This window comes from Populus nigra, chromosome 15 (assembly GCF_951802175.1).
Source record: "Populus nigra chromosome 15, ddPopNigr1.1, whole genome shotgun sequence".
NCBI lineage: Eukaryota > Viridiplantae > Streptophyta > Magnoliopsida > Malpighiales > Salicaceae > Populus > Populus nigra.
This window is the reverse complement of record NC_084866.1, coordinates 11,566,642-11,582,035: the sequence shown is the minus strand read 5'-3', so window position 1 is coordinate 11,582,035 and position 15,394 is coordinate 11,566,642. Positions and strand designations below refer to the sequence as shown.

At 32.0% G+C, this 15,394-nt stretch overlaps 2 protein-coding genes across 2 annotated transcripts; one reads left to right on the top strand and one right to left on the bottom strand.

Moving 5' to 3' along the window:
* The first annotated feature begins 1,468 nt into the window (after positions 1-1,468).
* LOC133674405 (cinnamoyl-CoA reductase-like SNL6) lies at positions 1,469-3,549 on the top strand. Its single transcript, XM_062095490.1, has 6 exons — positions 1,469-1,815; positions 1,915-2,072; positions 2,178-2,366; positions 2,729-2,882; positions 3,013-3,205; positions 3,285-3,549. The coding sequence occupies exons 1-6, from the start codon at positions 1,692-1,694 to the stop codon at positions 3,364-3,366; spliced, it is 900 nt and encodes a 299-aa protein (XP_061951474.1). The 5' UTR covers positions 1,469-1,691; the 3' UTR covers positions 3,367-3,549.
* An 8,576-nt stretch (positions 3,550-12,125) lies between these two features.
* On the bottom strand, positions 12,126-13,835 carry LOC133674476 (UDP-glucuronate 4-epimerase 1). Its single transcript, XM_062095587.1, has one exon. It carries the CDS (start codon positions 13,638-13,640, stop codon positions 12,345-12,347), a length of 1,296 nt encoding a protein of 431 aa, XP_061951571.1. The 5' UTR covers positions 13,641-13,835; the 3' UTR covers positions 12,126-12,344.
* Positions 13,836-15,394: the final 1,559 nt, after the last annotated feature.

Genomic DNA, 15,394 nt, shown 5'->3' with positions numbered 1-15,394 from the left:
TTAATAAATAAGTAAATATTATTTTTATCACAACTACTGTAAAGATAATATTTTATAAATAAATAAATAAATATTAGCTTCAGTCTCAAATTATGATAAGATAATATATGTACACACACATGTATTATCACACTATGATACATCATAATAACAACAAATGTGTATGTATGTAACATTGTTATGTATTTTTTTTTAATTAGTTTCCATTTATTCCAATAGATTTTGGATATTTGTGAATCTCTCATGAGGTGTATGAATCACATCTTTCTAATTGATTAGAATTTCTGATACATGTTTTTGTGATGATTTAGAGAGTTCAAAAATCTTCAAAGCAATGAAATTAACGACAAGATAACTTATATACATATATGATCACACTAGTAGACATCATAATAATAAATAAATGTGCATGTATGTAACATTGTTATATGTTTTTTTAATTAGTTTTCAATTTATTCCATTAGATTTTAGATACTTGCTTATCTCTTACTAAATGCATGAATCGCATCTTCTTGATTGATTATTATTCTCAATTCATGTTTTTGAGATGATTAGAGAGAATAATATTTATTGGTCGAGATTCATATTTATTTATTTATTTATTTTAAAATGTTATTTTTTAAGAATAAATAAATATTATATTTATCATAATTTTCATAAAGATAATATTTATTTATTTTTTAATCTAGAATTTATAATAACTTTTTTTTAATAAAATTGTATTTACCACATTTAAAGAAGTTACAACGTAAACTGTATTATTTTTTAATATGTGAATTCTTTTTTTAATAAAAAAAACTCTAGAAGAGGTCATTGTTACAATTTATGTTTTTTAAGAATGATTTTTTATTTAAAAATATATTAAATTGATTTTTTTTAATATTTTATGATGATTTCAATGTGTTAATATAAAAAAAATCTAAAAAAAATAATTTTAATATATATATATTTTAAAAAAAAAACATTATATTAAAAACAACCATTCACCACGACCACAAGCTACACCAAATTCAGAGTTATCTGAAAGAGTTCAATGATTGCATGTCGACTTATTAACCAGTTACGTAGCACCTGGTCGATGAGTAGCAAAGAGACCATAAGGACCATTACCGATCACACACAGCACAGCACATTATAGCAAGTTTTGTCCCCACATATGACCCTTTTGTTTACTTGTCAAACCCCAATGTCAATAGTTAATTCATCTCATCTGCAACACATAATCACGTTTTCTACCTAATTAAATTAAGCCATGATTTTTTTTCTCCCGTTAATTTAATTTAAACCCAGAGAAAAACAGAAGGAAAAAACAACTAAAATGAAGTATTGCGTCCTTATTTTACTGCCCAATACAGACATTTTACGTCTAGACACACTCTTGATACATGCATGCTCAATCTTTAGTGACTTCATAAACCTAACCTTTATTGTTTAGCTTAGACTAATAAATAAAATTAAGGTTGATGAGATTGAAACTAGGCCGATCGAAAAGATCTTTCAAGCGAAAAGATGGTGAGTAGATGGGAACGTGTAGGAACACAGTTCACCAACTCTTCTTCTATTATGGTATCTCGCGCTCTATCGTAATCATTGCTACATGTGTATATAAATATATGTAAAAGCTCATTGGAGGAGGAGCAGCAAAGAAACTTTAGCAAAGAGAAAATTGAAAGAAAGTCGGAAGAGCTGGGATGGATATTGAAGAGCTGCCCTCAGTTTGTGTTCTTGATGCCTCAACCTATGTGGGTTTTTGGATTCTCAAGGGACTATTAAGTAGAGGATATACAGTTCACGCAGCCATACAGAAGTATAATGGCAAGTCATCTTCTTCACTCTCTGGTGTCTTTGATTATATTGTTATGTGTCTTTAGACTTGTGTTAATTATCAGCTTTCATGTTCTGGGTTTTCTTCAGGTGAGACTGGGATGGAGAAGAAGATAAGGGACTTGGCGAGAGAGGAGGAGAGATTGTCGGTATTTGAAGTTGATGTTTTGGATTACCATAGCATTCTAATTGCTTTGAAGGGTTGTTCTGCTATGTTCTGCTGCTTGGACTGTCCAGATGGTTATGATGTATGTTAATTATCTGATCAAACTAGCTAGCTTGTCCACTGTATCTACAATTTTGCTCTCTTCCTTTTGTGATTAGGAGACACTGTTTTCATGTGATCTTGGCAGGACAAGATGATTGATTTGGAAGTTAGAGGAGCAATCAATGTAGTAGAGGCATGTGCACAGACCGATACCATTGAAAAGATTATATTCAGCTCTTCACTAACTGCGGCAATATGGAGAGAGAACATTTGTTCACAGGAGGATGTAGACGAGAGGTCTTGGAGCGATCAAGAGTTTTGCAGGAAACTAAAGGTTTGGACCCCTGAAACTGTTTTTTGCCCTGGTTCTTGGGTCCCTTCTCTTTTGATTATGCTATATGCTATGAACACATTATGATGCTATTTAGCTTTCTTTCCTCCACTAGTGAGCATCTTGAAATAGTAAAGGACCATTTCTGTAATTAAAAATACTGTTAGTGTGTGTGTGCCGCTGGTTTTCTTCTGTGTGCATCGTCTATTGCTTTGAAAACTACTTCTGAAAGGTGTCATGACCAAATTCTTAGAGCTCTTACTTTCAGAAGCAAGAAGATATATACTGGGATTTTGCTTCTATGAAGGGAAGTGCCTAGATTAGAATTTGCTTATGTTAAAAAGTTTTACCTTGTCGTTTGACAGTTATGGTACGCCCTGGCAAAGACACTCTCTGAACATGCTGCTTGGGCTTTAGCCATGGACCGTAAGCTCAACATGGTTTCCATAAATGCTGGACTAGTTTTGGGTCCTGGTGTCTCTCAACAGAACCCCCTATCAACAATGTCATACCTCAAAGGTACAGATGCATGCGATGGCATATCCATCTACTCTTTAAGTTTTGACCAAAAAAGAAAAAGTTGGTCGGCATCTCAGCGTGAGATTCTGAAATGATCCTCAATCTGTTTCAACTATAAAAAATGTAACAGGGATAGCTCAAATGTATGAAAATGGAGTCCTCGCCTGTGTAGATGTGAACTTCCTGGTTGATGTCCATATTCGAGCTTTCCAGGACCGCTCCACGTGCGGGCGGTATTTCTGCTTCAATCAGACTGTGCATACTGAGGAAGAAGCTGTCAAACTTACTCAAAGCCTGAGCCCTCTGATATCATTGCCGCAAAGGTACGTAGTGTTATAAAGGAAATGAAGATGCTACGTTGACGCAGAAGTTTTACTAATTTGGTGCTTTCATTATGTACAGGTACGAATACCAGGGAAGTGAGGTATACGCTGAGAGGCTGAGGACAAAAAAGTTGAACAAGCTGGTTGAGGGTACTGCCTAGATCTGTTCATGGGACACAGGCGAGGTCGAGTTCAGGCTGGATCTACATCTAGCCCGGTTTATTTTTGCCAGCTTTGTTCTAGTACTACTACTTTGTATTCTTAGTAAAAAACAAATAAATTCTTCTTCCAGCTCTTGCATAGTCGGGGTAAATCCAAAGAAAAAAAATAAAAAATTCTGGCCAGCTAGAACTTTACTGTTTGACTTACTCAATCCTGACTTTCCTCGGGCTATCCAATACTGCCATGTGTAACACCTCCAAGCTTCTTCTTTTTTTAAGTTCCTAGGAGTCGCGAACCACCCACCTTGCACATAAATTTTGTGCAGCCAGTGTAGGCATGATGACACACCTAGCAGACACAAATTCTCTACTTACAATGAGGTGACTCTCTCACTGAGGTACCTGCAACTTTATATACCATGAAATAGTATTGGATAGTCTCTTGTTTCGACAAAGAACCTGTGTTCCAAAAAACATGGAGCTCAAAACGCAGCATGTGAAAAGACTTCTCATGACTTCATCATCAACATTCTAGTTGTTTGGCTACAGACCGGGTATAAAATTATGGTTGATCAAATAACCAAGAAGGCCATGGTTATAATTAGACGGCTTGTAAATTTGTTCCATGTGCTCTTGTAACTATGTGTGTGGGTAGAAATAACCAAGAGGAGGATGATTTCTCTCATCCATTGCTACTTCTTGCAAGTTAAGAAGGGATAAAGGGAAGAAAAAATGCATGACCTGCATGGATAGTTAGGTCTCTGAAACATTTATATGTTTAGGTTTCAAGATTCAGATTGAAGATGTTTTAGCTAATAAGATGAGAGGTGACTATGGAGATGTTTTTCCAAATCTTAGCATTTTCCAAAGGATCTAATTAGACAATTCATAAGAACCAAGAAACAAAGCAAGTACCTAAAATTCTGAAATCTTTGAAGTGCGAAACTATTTTTCCTTTCTTCTTCTTGATGCTATCTCCAAGGCTCATGCTTTTCCCACTTTAGTCTGGAACTTCTCTAATGGGCAAACATCGGCTTCCGTAGCGGCGTTAAAAGCGTCATACCGCGCTCTTCCTGGTGGCGCGACGCGTGTAGGTGGTGGTTTTTGTGTACGATTAATTGGTTTATTTTTACGTTTTGGATGATAGTATCATGAGATTGTGACTTTTCAATTGATAGACGAACAAATAACGATGACCTTGTGTGATTAGAGAATTCTAAATGCAGAAAATAGAAGTTTAGTCTATGCGGCATGCTATTGATTTGATCTTGGGAAAACTGTTAACAATGTCTGCATTCTTCGGAAGGAATAGTATGAAATTAGTTAAGCATCCAGCATGTTAGTATGTTTTGTGTTGCTGCAAATAAGTTTTTGGATGGATTAGCGCTATGGATCTCCAGTTATGATGAACGTCTTTTCGTGGGTTACCTGGAAACAAATTTGGTTAAAGCCATGTGCATGTTTAGTGTTTATGTTTTTTTAAAATGATAGAAGTCCTGGGCGAGGTTCTTCAGAGTTTCTCGCTTTGATCCCTCAAGTATAGGAATTGATTGTTTCTTTTGTTTGTGGGTCAGGCTACGTTAATATTGAAAGAGGAAATTGGGCGATGTCTTTCGGTCCAGCCCATTCACGTTTTGGATGTAGTTTAGTTTTTGTTTTGGGCTCGTCCTTCGGTTAATACCGCGCCGTTTTTAAGCTTATGGGCTGGCGTTATATTTTCTTATACGAGCCTGGGCTTGTTCAGCTATGTTTGGGTTTGGGTGTTTGTTGTGAGGTTAGGTTTTAGCATGGGTGAATGGGCTGATTTGTCTCCTTTAATTGGATTGGATAAAAGGCCTAGTAAGGTTTTCATGCCATTACTTAAATAAGGTGGGGGCGCTATTATGTTGCGTCAAATCCCATTAGATTATTATTTCTTTTAAACTTGTAATCTTAATATGTTTTTGCTAAAAATTGCATATGGAAAAATTCTAAGATGATTTTCAAGTATATTTTTATAAAATACAAAATATTTTATTTATTTTTAAATAAAAATCAATTAATGGATTTTAGAAATAGTTTATAAATATCCACTAGATTTTGATATAAATTTTAAAAACACACGAAACAAAAACCCAATTTATTTGAAAATATAATAAAATATATTTTGGCTTTAAAATGACTATATTAGATCTATAAAATCATAGTCCACCCTACTGAAATGTATCTATATTAATCAATAAACAAACTAATGGCTAAATAAACACAATAGAACCTTATTAATAATTAGATAAATGAACAATGCATTTTACCTTATATATAAAGTATTACGAGCAATACCGTCTTTTCTATACACAATCAGACTTTGTAAACCACTTAGGATTTCTAAAGACTAATAAACTAGGTAGAGACTCTAAACCTTTAAACTATCAAAGAAAAAGAATTTTGTGTTCTCTCTACACACAAATCTGGTCCAAAAGTATAACAAATCTAATCCAAAAGCATAGTCATTATGATCTCATACATGTATGGCAATTGTAATAGTGTAATTATCTTCTCTTTTTTTTCCTTTCAGCAAACAATGAATGAACTTCCTATAAAGGTTTTCTGTATGATCCATCAATCATTATGAGATTAATCAAGGATAATTTGGTCTTTTGACTTTTTATGAGTAGAATGTAAAGATTATATTACCCTTGAAAATAGAAACAAAAAATCAAAAGGTTGATATGGGGCAATTCAGTCTTTTCATACTTTAAAATCATAATGTAAGGACTACATTACCCTTGAAAGAAAAATTCTTCAAATTTGCTTACATAGGCTTCTTTGTATTGTCAAACTGGTTTTTAGTAACTAACAAGTTGTCTATAAGACAATTTGTTCTTTTGATAAATCTAAATCTAATTTTAAAATAAAAAACAGTTGACGTGTGTAATGTCAGCGTCCTTCAGACCACACGTGAGGCGTCATTCCATGTCGAAATATTACATTCCACAGCATTGTTGGAAATGTCTTGTCGTGATCTTTCTGTCGGTGACACATGTACATGACGACATAATGGTTGACTTTGGTGGAAAGTTTTTCTTCTACTCCTTCATTTTCTCTTCCTTTTTCTTGTCAAAATATAAAGGTGTCCTTTCATTTGTTTTTTTTTTCTAATTTGGTCTTTGTTTTTTTATAGTTGTTTTTTTTTTTACATTTTTTAATTGATTTTTTTCTTTAATCATGTCCTTCATCATTTAATTTCATTTAATTTTTATATCAAATTTAGTCTCCATTGTTTTTATTATGTGGTTCTTTTTTATCGTTTTTCTAATTAATTTTTTCTTTCAATTTCATCCACAAACAATTGCTTTTAAATTATTTTTATATCAAATTTAGTCCTCATTCTTTTATTTTAAATCCTTTTTCATTGTATTTTTGTTTCAATTTCATCCCTCAATATTTTTTTAATTTATATTTTTTTTCTTTTTTAATTTTTAGGGTTTGCCTTCTATAATGTTAATCATGTGCTAATAATTAAGGTCTCGAGTTTTGAAGGTTAATACGAGTTGACTTTGATTTTGTTTTAGATCATTTTTTAAAATTGTTTTCCTTTTTAATTTCATCATTCAACATTTAATTTATTAGGAATTGGTTTTTGTGTTTTTTTTTCACTTTCTTTTCTAGGGTTATCCTAATCTTGAGCCCATGGTCTCTAGAGGTGAGCAAAAAAACTGAAAAATCAAGAAAATCAGAAAAAAATAACTGAAAAAACCGAACCATGAAAAAAACAGATTAAAATTTTGAAAAAACCGAACCAAACCGAAAAAAACCCAAACCGAAAAAAACAGAGCAAAACCACAAAAACCGAGCAAAACCAAAAAAACAGAGCCAAACCGATATGAACATGTTTTTGTCCTAAAAACCGAACCAAACCAAACTGAAACCGGTCGGTTTGAACCGGTTTCGGTTTTTTTTTAAATTCAGTTTGCTTACTTTTTTTTGATAAAAATCGAACCGAACCGAAAATGATCACCCCTAATGGTCGCAGACTCAGTAGGTTAACTCAAGTTGGCATGAATCTTTTTTTTTTGTTGATGCTTTTTTAAGTTTTTTCTACAATTTTTCCCTTCAACATTGAGTTGTTTAATTATTAAGCTTTACAGTCTTGTTTAATTTGCTTTTAATATGGTTACCCTGATATCTCGACTAGGTTGTATATTTTATAATGCTAACCCAGATGGGCTTGATTTAGAGTTTTTTTTTTAATTTTTATATTGTCAACATGTTTGTCTGTTTATTTATTGTCGTTGTATTTTTCTTATTCATATTATTTAAGTTATATGAGCTTATTAAACATAGTTAAGTCAATAACCAGAGTCTTAAATTTATTTTTTTTAGGAAAGCTTGCGTCACTTCAGCACTCTTTTTTTACGTCGTAAAAAAAATCAAATTCACCCACAACATAGCGCGGATCCATATCTAGTTAATTCTAGGAGTGTTATGGTATCATAATAAACACAATAGTCAATGAGAACTCGTTTGGCAACGAGGTCGGGCGCGTGTTTGCTGAAAAACTGAAATTTTTTTTCTTAATTTTTTTTGTATCTATGGATCATTTGCTATGTTGATGTCAAAAATAAATTTTAAAATTTGAAAAAAAATATTATTTTGATGCATTTTCGAGTGAAAAACATTTTGAAAAGTAACTGTTACCACAATACAAAACACTACCTTATACTATCAAGATTAAAGGAAAAACCCATATACAATAAAAGATTTTATTAAAGTGTAAATATAATTATTAAATCCACCCTATGCTTAAGTTGCATATTGGTCGGGTCAACCCAAAACGATGTCATTTTAATGATGTTATTTTCGATTGAAAACACTAAAACAATGTCATCTTAGATAAAAATGAAAAAATCCTTAAAATTGACCTGACCAAGTCTCATCCTAATGTGACGAGGTCAACCAGGTTTTATTAAGCCAATGTTCATCTAAATTCTAAATAAACATAGCTCATACTCAGTTTAGAGTAGGTGAGTCATCAGGTCGACCTGCTAAGTTAGGATTAATAATTATAAGTGTAAAATGAAATAAATGGTAAAATCAAAATATTAAAAAAAGGAAAATGTTGAGAAATGAATATTTATTAAAAAAAAAAACTAAACAATGAGGGTTTTATTTTACTCCTCACATAACACTATTCACTATAATGATGATTTTTTTTCTTTCTTATTTTTTGTCTCAATTTCAATTTCATCATTGAACATTAGATTTATTGAAAATTGAATTTCATAATATTTTTCAGTTTATTTTTTATGGGGTCATCTTATACTCATAGATTGGACCGCGAGTTTGATTAATTAACTCAGTTAACTCGATTTATTTTCTTCTTTTCCTAATCAAGGGTTTTTTCCCCTCAATTGCATATTGCAACATTAGGTTGACTGAGAATAAGGTTTCATGATTTGTTTTGGTTTTTTTTACACTAGATTATCCTCATTTAATAACTGAGGTTACGAGTTTGGTAATTTAATCCTGGTTAACTCGAGTTATTTTTTGTGTCTTTTTTTTAATCGATTTTTTTTAAAATTTTATCTTTCTATATTAGATTGATTGATAGTTGAGTTTTATAATTTGTTTTTTGTTGAATTATCCCGATATCATGACTCGAGTGTTTTTTTACTTGTTTTTTAAATTATTTTTTTGAGCTTCATTCTTTAACATTGAGTTTATTGAAAATTAAAGTTCGTAATTAGTTTTGATTTGTCTTTTATGAGGTTATCATGATCTCACTACTTGTTATACAAATTGACATGTTTTTTTTTAATTAATTTTTTTTTTAGTTTCATTCTTCAACATTGAAATTATTGGAAAATAAGTTTCGTAACTTATCTCAATGCTCATTAAAAAAATATTATATTAAATATTTATTTAGAGTAAAATTATATTTTTATTGGTCATCTAAATTATATTTGAACTCATTAAGGTAATCGAGTGAAATTAAATTAAATCACACAATGTAAAATTGTTTTTTTTTTTTTTTTATATCTTTGTTTATCATTGTTCAGGCAGCACCTTCATGAATGTGTGGTTTCTTCTGCTTAGTTTCTAGATTGAAGCTATCATAGTGGAAGTCGTTCTAAACAAACAACAAATCAAAGCTAAGCCCATTTACCTCAACTCAAGGAGATCAAGCGTGATCCAGCTCAGACATTTTCCTACGTCATCTTTCAGTCGGAATGACAATTTCAGAACAGGATAGATTTCATCATGAACGGTCAAAATTTGTTGGCAAAAATTCAGGATTGAATATGTATATTGGTTTAAACTCAAAATAAATAAATAATTTTAAAATTTTAAAAAATATATTTACCATAAGATAATTAGACACTAAATAATTATAAATTGTAACATTTAAAAGTAAATTATGAGTACTCGAAATCCAGTTCAACCGAATCAGTCAAGGATTTTAATAGTTATTTGGGATTTGAATTCAAACAAGGATGATACAAAAGCAAATCCACAAACTCTTCATTAATTTCTTTTCAAAGGCTAATCAATGACCAATCAGTCAAGATCCAAGAAATTAATGAAGAGTTTGTGGCACGAGATGTCTTCACCGTCAAATCAACTATCAAACTGTTTTTTATTTAAATATAACAATATAAAAAATTAAAAAAATATATTGTTTTAATAAAATTTCAAATTAAAAAACCCATATTGGGAATCCAGCAAGGCGATTGTAGAGTACAATTGCCTCACGCTTAAAACAATTGAAAAATAGAGATAAATGGCTCCACCATTCGAATCCAGAACCGACCAGGCTCTAAAATCACCTGCCAACACAATCCCACATGCTAGCCAATCAGAAACGGGTCCACAAAACTGTCGGTGGCTTTGTTTTTTTAGTAGCAAATTACTCTGTTTTTGGACACCTTCATTGGATTCTTCTCCATCACAAGAAAATCCAAAAGAGCTGCAGCTATCATTGATGGAGTGTATTAGCACCGTTAATAATTGCTGGTAAGGACACTACAAACCAAGAAAGATCAACCGAGGCTAACTCGGAACCAAAGGAGTGGGTTTTTCTATATATATATATAAAAAACTCTTCTTAGGAATTTTTTTTTTTAAAATAGCACCCCTCAAAGATCTTTTTAAGAGAAATATGATATATCTTAAAGGACATCTAAGCTAATACGACCACTTAACTAAATTAATTAGATTTATTAAAATTTAAAATCACTATAAGTATTTTAATATAGAATCCTACTGAAATTTAAATTGATTATAAATAATTATTTTCATTGCCAATTATTATTAAAAAAATGGATTATTATTATTAATAATAAAACGATGCTAATCCTTTAAAAAATTCAAAAATGTGTTAGTTTTTATTTTTTTAAAAAATATTAGCACAATAACACAATTAAAAAAATAATAAAATAACATAATTTATACATGTTATGATTAAAAAATATAATTTATAGCTTATTATTATTCAAAATAGTGAGATCTAAGAAAAGTACGATATTTATAACTTATAATTATTCAAAATAGTAACATCCAAAAACACATTAAATGAACATAAAGTAAATGTGAGAAAAAGAAATAAAGATAAAGACATGGAGATATATCCAATTGTGAAATCATTGATATATATATATATATATATATATATATATATATATATATATATATATATATATATATATATATATATATACACAGAATGAGATGAATACATCACAGTATCACACCACCACCAGAGAAATTACCAGATATTAGAACAAAGGACCCATAACAAGCCTAAGGCCCATAAATACCCAAAAAGAGCACATTCACCAATCACCTTCATAACTATTCCCATCATTGTCGGCAAGCAAGCAGTCCCAGTTGCGGCACTGTTTGAGTGTGAATTTTAATTTATATATATATATATATATATATATATATATATATATATATATATATATATTTTGTTAAAATCTGAGTTTTTTAAAAAAATTAACTTTTTTTATTATTTTTATAGATTTATTAAAACACAAACACCATGCAAACAACGTTTTCAAAAAATTTTAAATTTTTTTGTTAAAATTTAATATGTTTTATATGTTTTGGATCGTTTTAATGTGGTGATATCAAAAATAATTTTAAAAAATAAAAAAATATTATCAACATATATTTCAGCATAAAAAATTATTTTAAAAATAACTATAATTATATTACCAAATAAACTCAAGTTAAAAATAAATATTAAAAAAGAAAAAAAAAAATTTTAATAATTTTTTAAATAAAAAAAACTTTAAAACATCCCCACACTAGCTTAGCTTTACAGCTGGATCTAAAGGACGCGATCCGAGCCCTTGGATTTAGCGAAACCAGTGGTTGCCGTACGTTGTCATTTTGTTTTGACAAAGGGGGACGCAACATCCAAACATGCGTACCATGGTTGTACCAGCTGTCTGTCTTTCCTCTTAGCTGTCACCTTTCAAATTCTTAGGTGCTAAATGTATCTTCTCAGTTCTCATCAATCCGATATCTATCAATTATCTAGATATCGAATTAATGTCAACAAATCTACCTGATAATCCGGAAGATATATTCAATTTCTGAATTTAATTAATTAATATTATTTTGTATTAAAATCGTTAGAAAAATGCCATAATTTTTATGATATTGAACAATAAATTATCTTTAAAATATTTTTTAAATATAGAATAAAGAAAGGGTAAGCCATATAATACTGAAAAAAATTCAGTACTGTAAGTTTAACGACAAGAGTGAAAGAGAGGGGGGAAAAAAACTATGAGATGTTTCTAATGAATACTTTACATACAAAAACAAATAAAGAGAAACAACAAAATTACTGGGGCTTACCCCTCCAAGAAAAGAATAATTTGTCTTTTTCCCCACTTTGTCGACCTTATCAGATTTTCTATTTTCCCATTTGTCTTTCTTGCCCTTTTTCAATGGGAAAACAGAAATCATAAGAAAAAAAAAAGAAACTAATGTACAGCTTTCCCACGATTATAGCCGTAATAAGTGAGATACCACTTGACAAATTTCTTCAACCCGGTTTCCAAATCAGTAGTCGGTTTATACCCAAGTTCTCTCTGGGCCAAACTAATATTTGCATGAGTGAATGGTACGTCACCGTTCCCAGGCATATCTACGATGTTCCTCTTCGCTTTTACCTTCAAATGCCTCTCCAGTATGTTCACAAGTGTCGGCACCGTGACTGGTGACGTGTTACCCAAATTAAAGATCCGATAAGGAGCGGGTCCCCGTTTCTTCCCACCGGAACCTGTGCTTTTACCTGAAGTGTCCAATGACCCTACACAACCCTTCACAATATCATCGATATAAGTGAAATCCCGGGCCAAGTCAACCCGATTCTTGCCACGGTAGATTGTAATCGGTTTCCCTTGTAAAATGTTTCTCGTGAAGGAAAAGTAAGCCATATCGGGTCTTCCAAACGGACCGTAGACAGTGAAAAACCTTAACCCAGTAACTGAAAGACCGTAAATGTGATTGTATGTATGGGTAATTTCCTCACCTGCCTTCTTCGTTGCTGCGTAAAGACTGGCGGGCTGGTCCGTCCGATCAGATTCAGAGAAAGGGACCTTCTCGTTTAAACCGTACACAGAACTTGAAGAAGCCCAAACGACAGACGGCTGAGGATTAGCCAGTTTACAAGCCTCAAGAAGAGTAACCAAGCCTGCTATATTCGAATGGACATAAGAGTGTGGATTCTCCATGGCGTATCTGACTCCGGCTTGAGCCGCCAAATGCATGACGTGAGTGAAAGCCACAATATCAAAGAGCTTAGCTATTAAACGGGCGTCGTTTATATCTCCTTCAACAATAAAAATCCCTTGGTTGTTGAGGAGAGATTTTCGGGCTTTCTTCAATGATGGGTCGTAGTAGTTGTTAAAATTGTCAATCCCAACGACGCCATCTCCGCGTTTCTTGAGGGCTAAAGAAACGTGGCTTCCCACGAAACCTGCCGCTCCGGTAACAAGAACGGACATGCCCTTAGAACGGTGGATCTGGGCAGAATTTCGGATTTGTTTCTCCCATTGAATGCCGCCCCAAGAAGCAGTGAAATATCGGCTACCGGAATCGACAAAAGACTGGAAACTCAAATAGGACGCCGTTAAAGCAATCAAGAAAAGTGCCCATAAGAACATGGTGCTTGTTGAAGCGAAGCAACGGTTGAACTGGCGATTCATGTTGTGGGCACGGTCGATCTTGAACTTACCAGGTGTTGAAGGGAATAGCTCTTCCTCTAACGATGGCATTTCGTGACGATCCCCCTGGGCTTCTATATGTGATTCTTGAAATAGGTATTGGTTGTCTTGATTCAAAAAGAAAATTGGGCTATGGTCTGGATTGGAGAAAATGAATTGAACAAGAACTTAAAAAAAAAGGTTGTACAGATGCAGAGAATAATGGGAAGACTGCACCTGCTAATGGAAGGAGGAGGAGAAGGGATATATATAGTGGTAACCCACAAAGAAGCGACAACTAATACGCGTGAACGCGTTAAAGGACGGCCAGAGTGGAATAATAAGAAACAGGGAGAAAGAGAGGGACTGTCAAGAGACAGCAGATAAAAGGAAGGAAATTATTGCTACGTAGTATTTTGTTGAGTTTTGGAGTTTTAAATTTTAACAGATAGATAAAGATAAAGAGAGATCACTTTCAATATTTTTTCCTCGGAAAAATATATAGAGCAGGGGTTGTGTTGCGGGAGCACAGCACACCGTTTTTGCGCTAAATTCTGTTGAAAAATGAAATGGCAGTAGCAAATAATTCGGACGGATTTTAATGTTAATCTTGATGGGACCGAAAGGATGTTCATGAGTGATTCGGGGTGCCGTTGTTTTATATATATATATATAAGTTATAAAATACATTTCTTCTGAAGAAAATATTAAATTAATATAATTTTAATGATTTCAATATATTAATATTAAAAATAATAAAAATGACATGGAACTGGTCTTTATATTTATTTGTAAATATGTGCGGACTTTTTTGGACAACGTGGGAGAAGTGAGAACAGGGGCCAATAGCCCATTCGGGGAGCTGGAAATATGTGTGCATAATAAAAATAATAATAACAACTTATTAGAAAAGAATTGGATAATTTAGGAAGTGCTAGACACCGGAAGAACCGGTCATGACCGAAAGATGCTGCAGCAGTTGACAGTTGATAGAGAAGACAAGACTAAATGAAACCGGGAACGGCCAGCGTAGCAGAATCTGACGGTGAATAAACTAAGAGCTCCTTGAGATTTGCCAAGATTATGGTCAGTTACTTAAATGTCTTTGCTCCTGACATTATGCTCCTTTTAAAAAGGTTGCTTGCAATTTACTTATAATTCATGTCAACAAGTTCGGTTCGGTTACATATTTTCAGCTGAATCAGAGGTTCCCCGTCTGGCAATTCCAAGTCAGTAAATGAAAGAAAATCTTAAAATCTTAATACTTATTAATATCGTGGGATATGTTTTGTATTTTTTTTAAGATTATATCTACTCATTTCATTCATATATATATATATATATTGAATATATGTTATGACTTTATAATTAGTATTTTGTTGTGTAGTGGTAATGAACACTAGAGTCCAATACGATCTCGATAAATATATACTTTTTTTTAATTAGAGAAAAAAATGATTTATTCAGGTGGCAATAGTTCATTATGAGTAATTATAAAATTCTCACAGAACTTTTGTATTATTATTGCTTAGTTGATGACATGACATTTTTTAAGTGATTATAAAAAATTAAGTATGGATGTTTTATTTATCGTAAATCTTATCTTATTATTTAATAGATGCATATAAATAAAGCAATTTAGATTTAAGTATGTATGTAATTTGTTGAAAAACAATAAAGAAATTGCTTTTGTAAAGTTATTGATTAACCAAGCTCTTTTCGATCTCTATTTTAAAAGCTCAGAAGATATGTTAGAGAATAAAATAAATTATATCTTGAGACTTTATCTAATAGCTTGAGTTATTGAGTTAAAATGATTTTTTGAC